This window comes from Argentina anserina, chromosome 1, assembly GCF_933775445.1.
Source record: "Argentina anserina chromosome 1, drPotAnse1.1, whole genome shotgun sequence".
Taxonomy (NCBI): Eukaryota; Viridiplantae; Streptophyta; class Magnoliopsida; order Rosales; family Rosaceae; genus Argentina; species Argentina anserina.
In genome coordinates, this window is record NC_065872.1 from 8,228,555 (window position 1) to 8,241,748 (window position 13,194).

At 40.8% G+C, this 13,194-nt stretch overlaps 2 protein-coding genes across 4 annotated transcripts; both read right to left on the reverse strand.

The window, feature by feature from the left end:
- Positions 1-77: 77 nt before the first annotated feature.
- LOC126785754 (uncharacterized acetyltransferase At3g50280-like) lies at positions 78-2,457 on the reverse strand. 3 transcript variants are annotated; one of them, XM_050511408.1, is made up of 3 exons: positions 2,276-2,457; positions 2,106-2,204; positions 78-1,801 (listed from the first exon to the last, which is right to left on the reverse strand). In XM_050511408.1, the coding sequence occupies exon 3, from the start codon at positions 1,625-1,627 to the stop codon at positions 257-259; it is 1,371 nt and encodes a 456-aa protein (XP_050367365.1). In that variant the 5' UTR covers positions 1,628-1,801; positions 2,106-2,204; positions 2,276-2,457; the 3' UTR covers positions 78-256. The 3 variants fall into 3 exon arrangements, with proteins under 3 accessions (XP_050367365.1, XP_050367351.1, XP_050367358.1); XM_050511394.1 differs by having other exon boundaries at positions 2,106-2,457; XM_050511401.1 differs by having other exon boundaries at positions 78-1,844; positions 2,106-2,457.
- A 1,723-nt stretch (positions 2,458-4,180) lies between these two features.
- On the reverse strand, positions 4,181-10,249 carry LOC126801088 (uncharacterized acetyltransferase At3g50280-like). The gene is given in 7 exon segments (XM_050528547.1): positions 4,181-4,504; positions 4,506-4,642; positions 4,726-4,797; positions 9,448-9,503; positions 9,505-9,764; positions 9,766-9,993; positions 9,995-10,249. Coding segments are annotated over 7 exon segments (1,332 nt in total).
- Between the last annotated feature and the right edge of the window lie 2,945 nt (positions 10,250-13,194).

Genomic DNA, 13,194 nt, shown 5'->3' on the forward strand with positions numbered 1-13,194 from the left:
AGGCAAGGATTGGCAGCAATAGCACATACACATCGCCGCTAAATTAATTAAAAATAGATGACAATGACGAGATCATATCGCCGAACTACCTTTTTTCCGAATGGAAATTTGGAATATCGTCGAACTGTGTTGACACAAATCACACAATTACTCAATTAACTACCAGTAAAAAAACTTACACTGCCACACTCTCCATGAACTCTGCATCCTCCAGCAAATCACACAATTACTCAATTAACAGTAACCAGTAAAAAACTTACACTGCCACACTCTCCATAAACTCTGCATCCTCCGCCAAAGCTTGTAGAGTCTGACTCGAAAGGCACACCTCAAAAGTTATACTTCCTTCTTCCGCCCCAGCAAACACAGTCAACTTCCCATCGAATTTGTTACCGGAGCCGCTTCGAACCGCCACCGGCTTTCCCCAACCAAAGTCATTGCCATACACATTAAACCGAGGCGAGCTTCCCGTAGTCAACGAATATTTACTAGCCACATCACTTCTTTTTAGCATACTAGGATTCTCAACAAAGCCCTTCAAGAATTTCATCGCTTCTTGTTCCGTCTGCAAGGCTATCATCCTGTTCAGTTCTACAGCGGCGCAGCCTAGGCCACCTTCAAGCAGTTCCCTTACAGTGGATGTTGCGGTGCCAATTAGTACCGCATTTCCAAGGTAATGATCCGACAATGAAGGGTGCACCAGTCTTTGTCTCAAGCCTACTATTACCACGTACTTAGTTATTTCTTCATCGTCAGCAGTACTGGAAATAAGTTGTCGGGTTCGGGTTATGGATGCCCAAAGATGGCCCATGAGTGCTTGGAGGGAAGATATCTTGGTAGTTCCCATCTGTGCATTGGCTTTGGATTTTAGCTCCGCAATCCTAACCTTGCTGAAATGGAAGACTCTCTGCTGTAATTGTTCTGTTGGTAGCACTAATTTATCTTTTGGATTTTGATATTGAAAGAAGGGAATTCGGATTGGGAGAGGGATAATTCCTCCAAGAAATTCACGGCTGAAAATGGGCTTCGCCATGGTAGAAGTTCCCGATCGAGAGATTTCGGACCAAGTGTTGAAGAATTTCCAGAAGCATGTACCATCACAAACAGAATGGTTCATAGTCAAACCAATGAAAATGCCATCAATGAGCTCGGTTACCTGAACTGCAAGCAAGGGTTTGGATGTGCCTTCGTAGTTTGCAACCCCATTCATCAAAAAGAGAGAGTACACGATGTGATCCGGAACATAAACAGGGTCGAGGATATCTGCGACTGTGACACCATCCGCGGCTGCATGGACAAATTCGGCTCCGGCGCCATTGCAGTCAAAGGAGAATGAGATGGTGTTGTCGTCCTCATTTTCCGTGACGGCGAGCCGGCCAGCAAGTGGGTGGAAGATGTCCAACGCGCGTGAGAAGGAGGCTTTCAGGTGCTCAATCAGCTTCAGGTTCTGCTCGTCGTTGAGGTCCTCTTCGTGATCGGGTTGGGATTTGCGGAAGAAAAGGCCTTTTTGGATGGGACCTGCTGGGAGTAATAGAACATCAGATGGAGATAACTCAATTCTGGTACACAGATCTGTGTGGCTTTTGGGTTGGATATAAGTTGTGGAGATGCAACGAATCTTCTCCATGAGAAACAATGCTTGGCCGGGCAGATTATTAACCTATCTCTGCAACTTCAAAGTCCACAAATATTGGATTGATCAACTTCAGATCTTCTCATCTCTTTATTTGTGGTGCTGTGGTGTAGTGGGGTACAGTTGATTGATTGGCTTGTTCACATGTATCATTCAATTGTTGAAACTCTGCATTCAATGATATCGATCTGTAATCAGCAGCCTTGTGGTTCTGAAATTCGGATCCATTGCAAACCCATTTTCATGGGGACCAAATTAATGACGTCAAATATCATATTTTAGGGAAGGGGCTTTAGACGCATAAATAAAACTAAATATTTTTCATCTGAGATTCCTAAATATTTTTCATGATAGTTGGCACTGTATACCGTATCTGTTGAGCTGAGTTTTTCATCTGAGATACACAAAGAATCTGTAAAAGAAAACAAAATAAAACTAAAGATAAACAGCTAAATTTGGGATGGGTAATTACTGTATCTTATTCATTCCGTTAATCTAAGCATGAATTTAGAGTGTTATGATGTAAGCTCCCCTCCACAAGCCCATCAGGTTTCCAGATCTCTTCTTGCCCCTGCCAACAAAGATATAAAGTAGATGAGTAATAAAAAGAGATCAACTGAACAACAACTGGATAATAAAAACCTCTTTATTGCCATTGATTGGCTGGAGTTCAATAAGAGGACCAAACAAGAACAAATCTGAAATTATTTTTGATCTGGCTCTAGATCTGGATTTTGATTCCATAATATCATTGCATTAGATTTATAAAATTGCTCCTAAGGCTTCAGATATAAAGAGACAGAAAGAAAACAAAGAGAGAGATGATGACGAAGAAAAATGAAGCAAGCTGGGTTTTCCGTTTCTAAAATGAACACACCTTTTCGAGAAGGGTAGAAGATGGAAGGAAAGATCTATCTCTCACCACTTTTTGTACACTCTGAAAATAACTCAATAATAATTTTCAAACTAAAAAAAAGCTATGATAATTTTATAATCATTCAAAAGAAATACATCTAATCTTATTGAGATTATTGACAGAAGTATTAGAAGCTAGTGCTGGGAACATTTTGTTATGTTTCCCCAGGATTGTTGTGTTTTTTTTGCTTCAATTAAAGTTTGTTTCAATCAAAAAAAAATACATCTAATCAATTTATTGTAAAACCAATTATGGTGAGTCACAGATCATTTCTTTTAAAAATGATTTGGCATATCGGGGTTTACTCCTTTACAAATCATCAATTTCGAGTATTTGACGGCATCTGTAAAGGGATCAACTCTCCGTGCTGCATTCATAAGGTTTCAAACTCGAGACTTTATTTAAATCACAACAGCCCGTTACCACTACTGCATGCATCCGCATATCATTTCTTTCGTGAGACACTAACTTGCTTTATGAATTTATTTAATATTTAGAGGATAAAAAACCTCATATTCATGTCTGCCAAAGTTTTGGGGTAAAAATAGTAAATATCATATATTTCACATACATTGCCATCGTGACATCTGAGCAAGTTGAAACCCGAAACTTCCCATGATTCATTGTTTTGCTTCGGGGCAGATGTAGCTATTGCACACTATTTTTTTGTAGTGAAAGAAGATGTGGTCGTTGAGATTACGTAAATAATAACCGCCACTTAAACTTTTGTGTCATCTGATCGAGTGATCGCAATATATATATATAGCTCGTCTTGGTTGCGGAGGTCTGCACCATTGTTTTGGTGCAGATTTCTATTTTTGCACCACTTTTCGATCGCATTTCTTCATTTCCATAATCTATTATCTAGATAATATTGTGTAGATCATCTCTGCAAAATTTCAGCCAATTTGGTGATCGTTAAGACACTCAAAATTGTGTTTTTCTGTTAAAAACGTGAACGGTTCATGTTTGACAGAATTCAGTCCGTCCATTTGTTTTTCGATTTTGAGGACCTTAACGATCACCAAATTGGCTGAAATTTTGCAAAGATGATCTACACAATATTATCTAGATACTAGACGGTGTAGATGAGGAAATTCGACCGAAAAGTGGTTTAAAATGGAAATCCGCACCATTGGTGCGGACCTCCTTATTTGAGAAAATCTGTATATTATTTTTTGTCTGGTCCTCAATGTTAAAATGCTTTTCAGGACCATTTCCAAATATATGACATCTTATAGATCGTCATGCATGCAACAGCCAAGAGGTACACACCATCTTTTGCCTAGAAGAAATAACAAACTTATTTACGAATTGTGTCTCGAAGCTGACGGCCTGTGCATAACAATATAGAGCAATAAGAGCATGACTTCTTCAGATGTGCGATATAACTGATATTCCTTTAAACTAAGAAAAAGAGAGAAACGGTCGATGAGTCAAATGATTGATCCAACATTTTAATCTAAACACGTACAACATAACATATAACTTGTCGATGCTTCATAATTCAATCGATTACATAAGTAGTGGACGGTTATACATAGAAGCAAATATATGAACCCCATGCATATTTGTGGTATAGTTAATTAATTATGCATGTGGTAGTTTCTATTTGATCAATAATCTGTTAGCTAGAAAGCAACCGCTTCCATGAATTCTGAATCATTTCCCATTGCCTCCAATGTTTCAGCCAAAAGGCAAGCTTCAATATCAATGTTTCCCTCTTCTGCCCCTGAAAACACTGAAATCTTCCCAAATGACTTGTTCCCAGCACCGGTCCTCACCGCGACTGCCCTTCCCCATCCGAAGTCATTCCCGTACACATTGAACCGCGGGGAGCTGCTTGTGACCAAAGCTTTCGCAGCTAAGTTCTCTTTTGTGAGCAACTTTGGCTCCCGGACCCAGGACCCTAAGAAGATTCGGAAAACTCGCTCTTCAGTGTGCAAAGCAACCACGTACCTTGTTCATTTCCCTGGCCATGAAACCTAATCCACGTTCGAGTAGCTCACCTGCTTTTATGGTCACCGTTCCAGCTTGAACTGCAACGCCAGAGTATTCTTGGGGCAACGGTGGATTCAATCTCGATCTAGCTCCTGCGTGTATACGTTGGCATAAATGATAACAGTGAGAACAATTAAGGTTTAAGATAGTGTTAATAACAAGACAATATGCTTACCGGTAAGTAAGCGGTAACTCAATTCTCTATCGTGATGTGTATCACTGCAACGTCCTATGGAGCGCCAAAGATGTAAACGAACACAGAGGAAGAGAAGGCAGTAGCTGAGATATAGGAGACGTCCTCTCTGCATGAGGCTTCCTAGCTGAGATAGTAGAGTTGCTTTGACTGGGACTCTCATCTGTTCCATTACTCCCCCGCAAGCGAACTGGGCGTTGGAGCACGGGAAGCTTGGAGACTAAGAAGTGAAAACGAGAGGAGGACAGACCTTTTGTGAAGATGTCAGCTACCTGATCTGTTGTGGAGACAAAGTGAACCTGAAGTTCCTTATTGACAACATGCTTGATTCTTGCATGAAAAACTGGATTAGAAGCAATGGCAATGGCTGAGAGATTATCACACTAGACTTTGGAACATTGTAAGAAGAGACTGAGATCATGAAACATAGAGCGAAGCCATGAGATTTCAGCTGCTGTGAAGGCAAGTTGCCGGTACTCGACTTCGGCACTAGAACGAGAAACGGTCCTGTGAGTTTTAGAACTCCAAGAAATCAGATTGGGTCCCAAATAAACGCAATAACTTCTTGTAGATTGGCGATTATCAGGGTCGCCGGCATAATCAGCATCAGAGTAAGCATTGAGGAAAAAGGAACCAGGTTGATATTTCAAACCATGATTGATGGGGAACTTCAAATAACGTAAAATACGTTTGACAGCAGACCAATGGACCGTTGTGGGAGAATGCATGAACTTGCAGACTTGGTTCACTGAGTATGAAATGTCAGGACAGGTAAGAGTTAAGTATTGAAGAGCTCCTACTACACTCCGATATTCAGTTGGATCAGAGAGCTTTGTGCCTGCATGGAGACTAAGTTTTTGACCAGTAGAGGCAGGTGTGGAACAAGGTCGGACATCCAACATCTTGGTTTTGTTGAGTAGATCAACAATGTATTTCTTTTGCGTTAAATACAAGGCTAAACCTTCATATGTAGCTTCTATCCCCAAAAAATAATGTATTGCACCAAGATCTTTCATTGAAAATTCCTTCCCGAGATCACGTATAAGCTGAGAAAGATGAGTGGAGCTATTGCCAATAATCAATATGTCGTCAACATATATTAACAAAACAAGAAAAATACCAGCTTGTGCATATGTAAACATGGAGTAGTCTGAGAGAGATTCCTGAAATCCTAAACCGGCCTAGTAATCTGCAAAACGCTAGAACCACGCTCGAGGAGCTTGTTTGAGTCCATATAGTGAGCGTTTTAATTTACAAACATGTTTAGGAAAAGATGGATCAATATACCCGGTTTGCTGTCTCATGTAGACTTCATCGTGGAGATGACCATGAAGAAAGGCATTGTGAACATCCAGTTGTCGGACATGCCACTTGTTACTGACTGCTAACGCCAAGATCAACCGAATAGTAGAATGTTTAACCACTGGACTAAATGTCTCATGAAAATCCACACCCTCTTGTTGATGAAAACCATTTGCAACAAGTCTGGCTTTGTAGCGTTCCACTGCACCATTGGCCATCTTCTTGATCTTGTATATCCATTTGTTGGGTAATACATTCATTCCAGGTTTGTAAGGAACAAGCTCCCATGTTTCATTCTGTTGGAGAGCAGTGTACTCTTGTTGCATAGCTTGGCGCCAACATTCATCTTTCACTGCTTTTGTATATGAAGTAGGTTATGTGACATCATGGATTAGTGCAACATGTAATGCATATTTTGGATTAAGTTTCCGAACGCCAGTTTTAAGTCTGGTGACCATAGTGTGTTGATTAGTGGAAGCACATACCTGAGTTGAAGTCCCTGCAACATCCAAAGAGGGAGAAGAGTAGGATGGATTGTGTGTAGGTTCGATTATGGATGAAGGAGGCTGTATAATGGGTGGAGGGCCGGATGAGTTATGATGTGATAGAGTAGGTGGTGATGGTGGGGACATAGATATGAGAGGTGTTGTAAGAGAAAAGAATTGTAAGTCATTGGAAGTAGCAGATGACATACCTGTGGGAGAGGAGAGAATGGTCTGTTGGAATGGGAAAGTTTCCTCGTCAAAGAGAACATGGTGAGATAAGTATATGAGCCCCATAGATAAGTCCAAGCACATGTAACCAACATAATTCAACGAGTAACCTAAGAAAACACACTGTTTGGATCGAAGTTCAAGCTTAGAGTGGTTATATGGGCGGAGATAAGGATAACATGCACATCCAAACGTACGTAAGAAAGTGTAATCAGGAGAGTTAAGGAATAATTTCTCATAAGGAGTGGAATTTTTGATGACCGGAGAAGGAAGACGATTAATAATATATACAACAACAAGAAAGGCTTCAGTCCAGTAGATGGAGGGCATATGAGCATGAGCAAGTAGAGTAAAGCATGTATCGAAAATGTGGCGATGTTTTCTTTCAGCGAGGCCATTCTGCTCAGGATGCTTAGGACAAGAAAAACGATGGTGAATGCCATGAGTTTGAAAGTATTTCTTAAATGCATTCGATTTATACTCCCCACCTTCGTCAGATTAAAACTACTTTATAGTGCCAAAGAATTGTTTTTCAACATACGTCTTAAAATTTAACGAAGAGGTTAAAAACCTCATGTTTATGTTGCATTGGAAAAATCCAAGTATAGCGGGAATAGTCATCAACAAATAAAACATAGTATTGAAAACCTTGAACTGAATGAGTTGAACACGACCAAACATCCGAGTGAATCAAATCAAGCGGTTTACTGGAAATAGAATGAGACAATACAAAAGGTAACTTGGTGATTTTTCCTAGTGGACAAGAATGACAAAACCTAACAGAACTACTACCGGACACAGGCACGACATTATTTGCAAGAATCTTGGAAAGAGTTTTAAAGGAGGTATGCCCTAGCCGAGAATGCCAAACAGATGCTGATACTCGTACGCCTACAAAAGCAAAATGCCTGGGAGAATCAAGGTCATGTTGTTGATGAAAACGCAGAGGGTACAGACCATTCTCACATTGTCCTCTATAGAGGATCCTCCCCGTCTGGATGTCCTTAATCACAAAGAAATCAGGATGGATCAATAGATAACAATTATTGTCAGCGGTTAAGTGATGAATAGATAATAAATTTTTGGAGGCATAGGGACAAAGAAGAATATCATTGAGAGTAAAAGGATGATTACTAAGATTGATGGAACTTGAACCGATATGAGAAATAGGAAGAGTTGTTGTACCTATACCATTGATGTGGTCATTACCATTGTAGGGGGTGGGATGTTGCAGGTTCCCCAAGTCAGCAGTAACATGAGAATTGGCTCTAGTATCGAGCAATCAGGTGGAGGCAGCCGGGGTGGATGTGGATGTGGATGCAGCCATAGCACTAATTTTTTGGATGGACCTCTGCCTTCATAAGCAATGTTAAGCCTATTGTAACAATCTAGAGCAATATGTCCCAGCTTAGCACATATTTGACATATAGGGCGAGAGGATGTAGAGCTGCCAGAAAACATGGTCGTGGATGGATGAGGACCAAGGACAGAGGAGCCTCGACCTCGTGCATGATTGAAACCGCGGCCAAAACTTGGAGATAAGCCTCGAGAAAAAGTAGAACGACCACGACCACGACCTCGAGGAGATATGTGAGTAGCTTGAAATGCTGTGGTAACACAGTTCAACTCGAGGGTTTGTTGTTGCTGGTCATGCATGCACTACTCAGCTGAAAGAAAAAGAGCTTCAAGAGATTCATAAGTGATCGGTGTATCTCGAGCTTGAGCCGAACTCACAGTGTGTTCATAAGCAGTGCCAACATTGTTCATTATAATTGATACCAAATCATCATCAGACATAGGGCTGCTTGCAAGAGCAAGGTTGTCAGCAAGAGAATTAATTTTGTCCAAATAGTTGGCAATCGACAAAGTGCCACACATGGTGCGCATAAGCTCGCCCCGGAGTTGTAGGAGCCTGTTTTGGGATTTCGAAGCAAAACGCTTAGCAAGAGAGGTCCAAGTAAAGAAGGAATTAGTGGATCGTGCAACAGTGGCTAAGACAGATGGGGTAAGAGAGTTGTTGATCCAACCAAGGACCATTTGATCTTGAGCAACCCAAAGCTCATACGCGGGGTTGATGTTGGTAGTCAATTCACCAACTTCATCACGAAGAAAAGCTAGAGGACAAGAGGAAGACCCATCAACATGTCCCATTAACAGAGGTTTAATTTGAGCAAGCCAGAGGGGATAATTATTTCGATCAAGTTTGATCGAGAGGTAGTTGGAAATATTGGGAGTTGAATCAGAGGAGAAACGTTGAGGATAGGGAATAGGAGATATGGTGGAGGTTGTAGAGTCAGAGGATTGAGTAGCGGCGGTGGAGTTCATGGTAGCAGAGGTGGTGAAGGGTTCGGTGGCCATATTGGTTGGCAGAAAAAAAAATTATCGTATGAGATTTAGGCTCTTGATACCATAAACGAACACAGAGGAAGAGAATATTTGGCTGAGTCAAGATACCAATTGTGTATCTGACCTTGGTTTATATATTGATCATTCTGTGGTTTGTTACAAAAAGATAAAGATCTGTTACACATTTGATAAATCTACAGATACAACCTTATCCTACAAAGCAGTTACAATGGCTAAGATATAGGCAATAGCTGAGATATAGGAGACGTCCTCTCTGCATGAGGCTTCCTAGTTGAGATAGTAGATTTGCTTTGACTGGAACTCTCATCTGTTCCATTAAGATGAGCTAAAATTGCTTGTAGAGAGGAGATTGGTCTATTGCTCTCAATCTCGATCGACATTGGCTTTTGCATTCAATTGAGCGATGCTTTCCTTTGAGAAGTGAAAAATCCTCTCTTTTAGTGGAGGTGAGTCTATATCCATGATTTTGTCGAAAAGCACTTTACTATGGTCATTGGGGAAGGGAATGCGGATGGGAAAATCGGTTCCATCATGAAACCAATGCTGAAGAACAGGAGGCTTTAACACACGATCAAGACCGCGAGAGATTTCAGACCAAGAATTGAAGAAATGCCAAAAGGAAGTGCCATCAGCAATGGTACGTATGGTTGATGATGCAACCCATGAAAACACCATCCACAAGCTCGGTCACTTAAACTACAAGCAACGGCTCGGAAGTGCCTTGGTAGTTTTTAACACCATTTAGAGGGAAAAATGAATTGACAAAGTCATTGATATCAGAGACTGTAACGCCATCAGCCCTGGAATGCACGAAAAGAGCCCCAACATCGTTACAGTTAATGAAGAAGGAGGTCGTGTTATCGTGGTGGCCGGTTTATGGTGGCAAGGTGGCCGGAGAGTGGGGGAATGAAGTCGAGGGTGCGTGAAAGGGAGGTTTTGAGATGCTGAAGGTTGTGTTGTGTAAAGCCATTAGGTTTTTGAAAGAGTACACCCTTCTGCATTGAATCCACAAGAAGAAGCTAAAGATCCCATGGAGCTAACTCGATCTTTTGAGTTGAGAGCTCCTTATCATGGCTCGCTGCAGCTCTCACCGTACTTGTGGAGATGAGCTTAACGCCTCCCATAGTTCTTCTCTCTCTACATGAAGGCTTGGTGTATAAAGGGCGTAACAAATGCAGGTCAATCTACTACTATACATCAATATATGTGACTATGTGTTGTACATCTCACATTCAAATGTAATTATGTGTTATATATCTCACATCTAACGGTTGATAATGAATATTATTTTTCTGACCTTATTCACATATCAGATAAGTACAAACAAACTTGATCACAATCCCATTGAACCCATAAATTATGAGCAATTGGATATCCACTGTATATGCAATGTAATATCGTTATCCTCATCATAACCGTATCGTGCACGTGTAATGACCAACAACTATATCATAATTAGATTCTAATAAGATCATAATCCATCAAACTAGGTAACATAAATTAGATAAACATGATATTCATTTCATTCATAGCCCTTAAAAGAAGCACACATACAAGGATATAAGGCCTTAGCCACTATACTAGCAGAAGACAAGTGTCAAAGGACCACCAGAAGAAGACAATAGAGATAGTTGTAATTATCCTAATTGCCCCAGCATACTGAGTCATCTACTGAAGAGGCTAATAGCAGATTATGGGCTTAGGGTCTGGACTTAGTCCTAACAAGTCTTCCCTCCTTGAAATCAAGCTTGAGAAATTGGAAATTAGCTGATCATGGCCATGAATGTCTGGCGTTGAAGCATGGTTAAACAACTTAACTGCATGCCCAAGCACAACCAGTGGATCATAGGTAATGTATGACATTGATTCCTTAGTTAGACCGAATGTGGCGCCAATGCCGTCGTCAACAGAAATTACCTCCACTTCACAGCATGTTGCCACCATAGCCCAGTTAACATAAATGAGATTTTCGAGAACAACTTCAAAGATGGGAGCACATGTGCAGAGCTTAGTAGAGGATGGAAATGAGTACAAAAGCAATGCCCTGAAATACTGCATAACGCTTTCGTGAAACTCTTCAGAGGCATGTAATGATGAAAACAAAGCTCCACAAGTCGGCAGCTGAAGTACAACAACCTTCTGATTGGCATATCCAAAGATAAACATCCTAAAGAGTTCCTCCACAAACTGAAACACACCTTCAACGACACTCTCATACACATTTTAGCAAACATTTGTAATTTCAGCTGGGAACTGTACCGTTGTTCCATAGAAGCTGCCACTATAAGCATCCTCATACTACATTTCAAACTGTGGTAGCATAGACATCAAAGACACATGCCGAATGATAGAAGTAAGCACCAGCAATCCAACAGTACAAGGAGCACATTCCTTTAATATAATGGCCAAACCATGGAAATCCCACCATTGCAGCCGAAGAAACACAAGTCCCATGCACAAGATTGTAGTCCAGAGAGTAGACAAAAAGGACACAGGCAATAGTTGCACCTCCCGAGATCAATAAGCCAGCAGACCACATGCAGTAACCATCCACGTCTACCTGGAAAATGAAGAGCCTCTTGGAGGAATGCACTATAGTTTCAACACCAACATTGAAAATTGCAATACCAAGGCTGAAACTAGAACCCTTGTTGACGGTGACATATATGAGCAGCTTTATAGCCACAAAATGAGATAGGGCAGAGACCATAAAAGGCATGAAGAAACAATCTAGCTCATGTGCATGTGTCTTCCACCCCAATGCATCTAGAAGCTTAACTAATATATCGGCCCCTGAGGAAGTCGGTTCATAAAAGTAATCCAATCTATTCATGTTGGACCATAAATTATATAAGAGTGCAGTACTTACAATTGTACTAATCATGGCACTGAGAGTTTCTAACTTGTTGTTAGCTTGTGAACCTTTTATACGTTCCACCACCGTGAGTGCCTTGGCCTGCTTAATATAATACTTTTCATCTTCAAAGTGAAATTTAGGATTTGCTATGACAATTTCCAGCACTACAACTTGAACATCGTTTGAAACTGCTTGTAACATCACATCAAAATCACCATCACAAGTACAGTGAGAAGAAAAATAGAGGAGATATGCAGTACAAACACAAAATGATAAAATACAAGTACTCCGGTTAAACTCTCGTGTAGTAAAAGAGGGACATCAGCAGTGGTCGTGATTGTTCTGTAACATTGGTTGAGACAAGGCTAGGCCATCTCAAAGTTCCTGGAATAAAGGTCCTTGATAAACATATCAAAATGATGACGGACTCGACCAAGTAGCTCACGACTCAACTGAAATATGGGAAATTTTAAATTGGGTTCAGAAACACCCAAACAGAATGTTGGCTTTGAAAGGTGTTCTTTTAAATTTGCACTAGTAGACATCTTTTGCTGAAAAGAAAATAGCTGCATCCAACAACAATGAACGAAAACCGCTTTGAGTCACAACCGCTTTGTGTTCACAGGCTGCAAGCATTTGGATTGCTTCATGAATCAATTCATTGTCTCCAAGTGACAAACCAGGAGTGCATAAACTCCCAAAGGAAATAGTAACTGCAGTTCCAACACTAACAGTCCAAAACCCATCTAGAGTCAATTCCTTAACCATGGAAAGGAAGTCGTCCTAATCCATTTTGAAACCATCACTACTCCAGCGATCAATACACAGGCGTTGAAGAACATACATAAGAAATGACATGATAGCATAGCAGACATTATCATCAACATCGGCATGTACAACCTCAAACATCAGGTCAATCAACGTACCTATAGGTGAGCGTCTACAAGAACTTGGAGCCTTCTTGACTATGTGTTATTGACAATTCCAAACTATGCTCCCGCTGGTTCATATAACTCTCAAATTGTGCTGCTTGATTGAAACAGAAACCTTCCTTATCGGCGGGGGCATGTGTCCATTTGTGAATCATAGCAGGCAAAAACACCACATGTATTTCATTGAACAGTTGGTCTGCAATCCCAATCTGCCCGTTGATACACTGAAACATTTCTTTTCCCAAATCATCATCAAACAAATTCGCTTCACCAGGAAGAG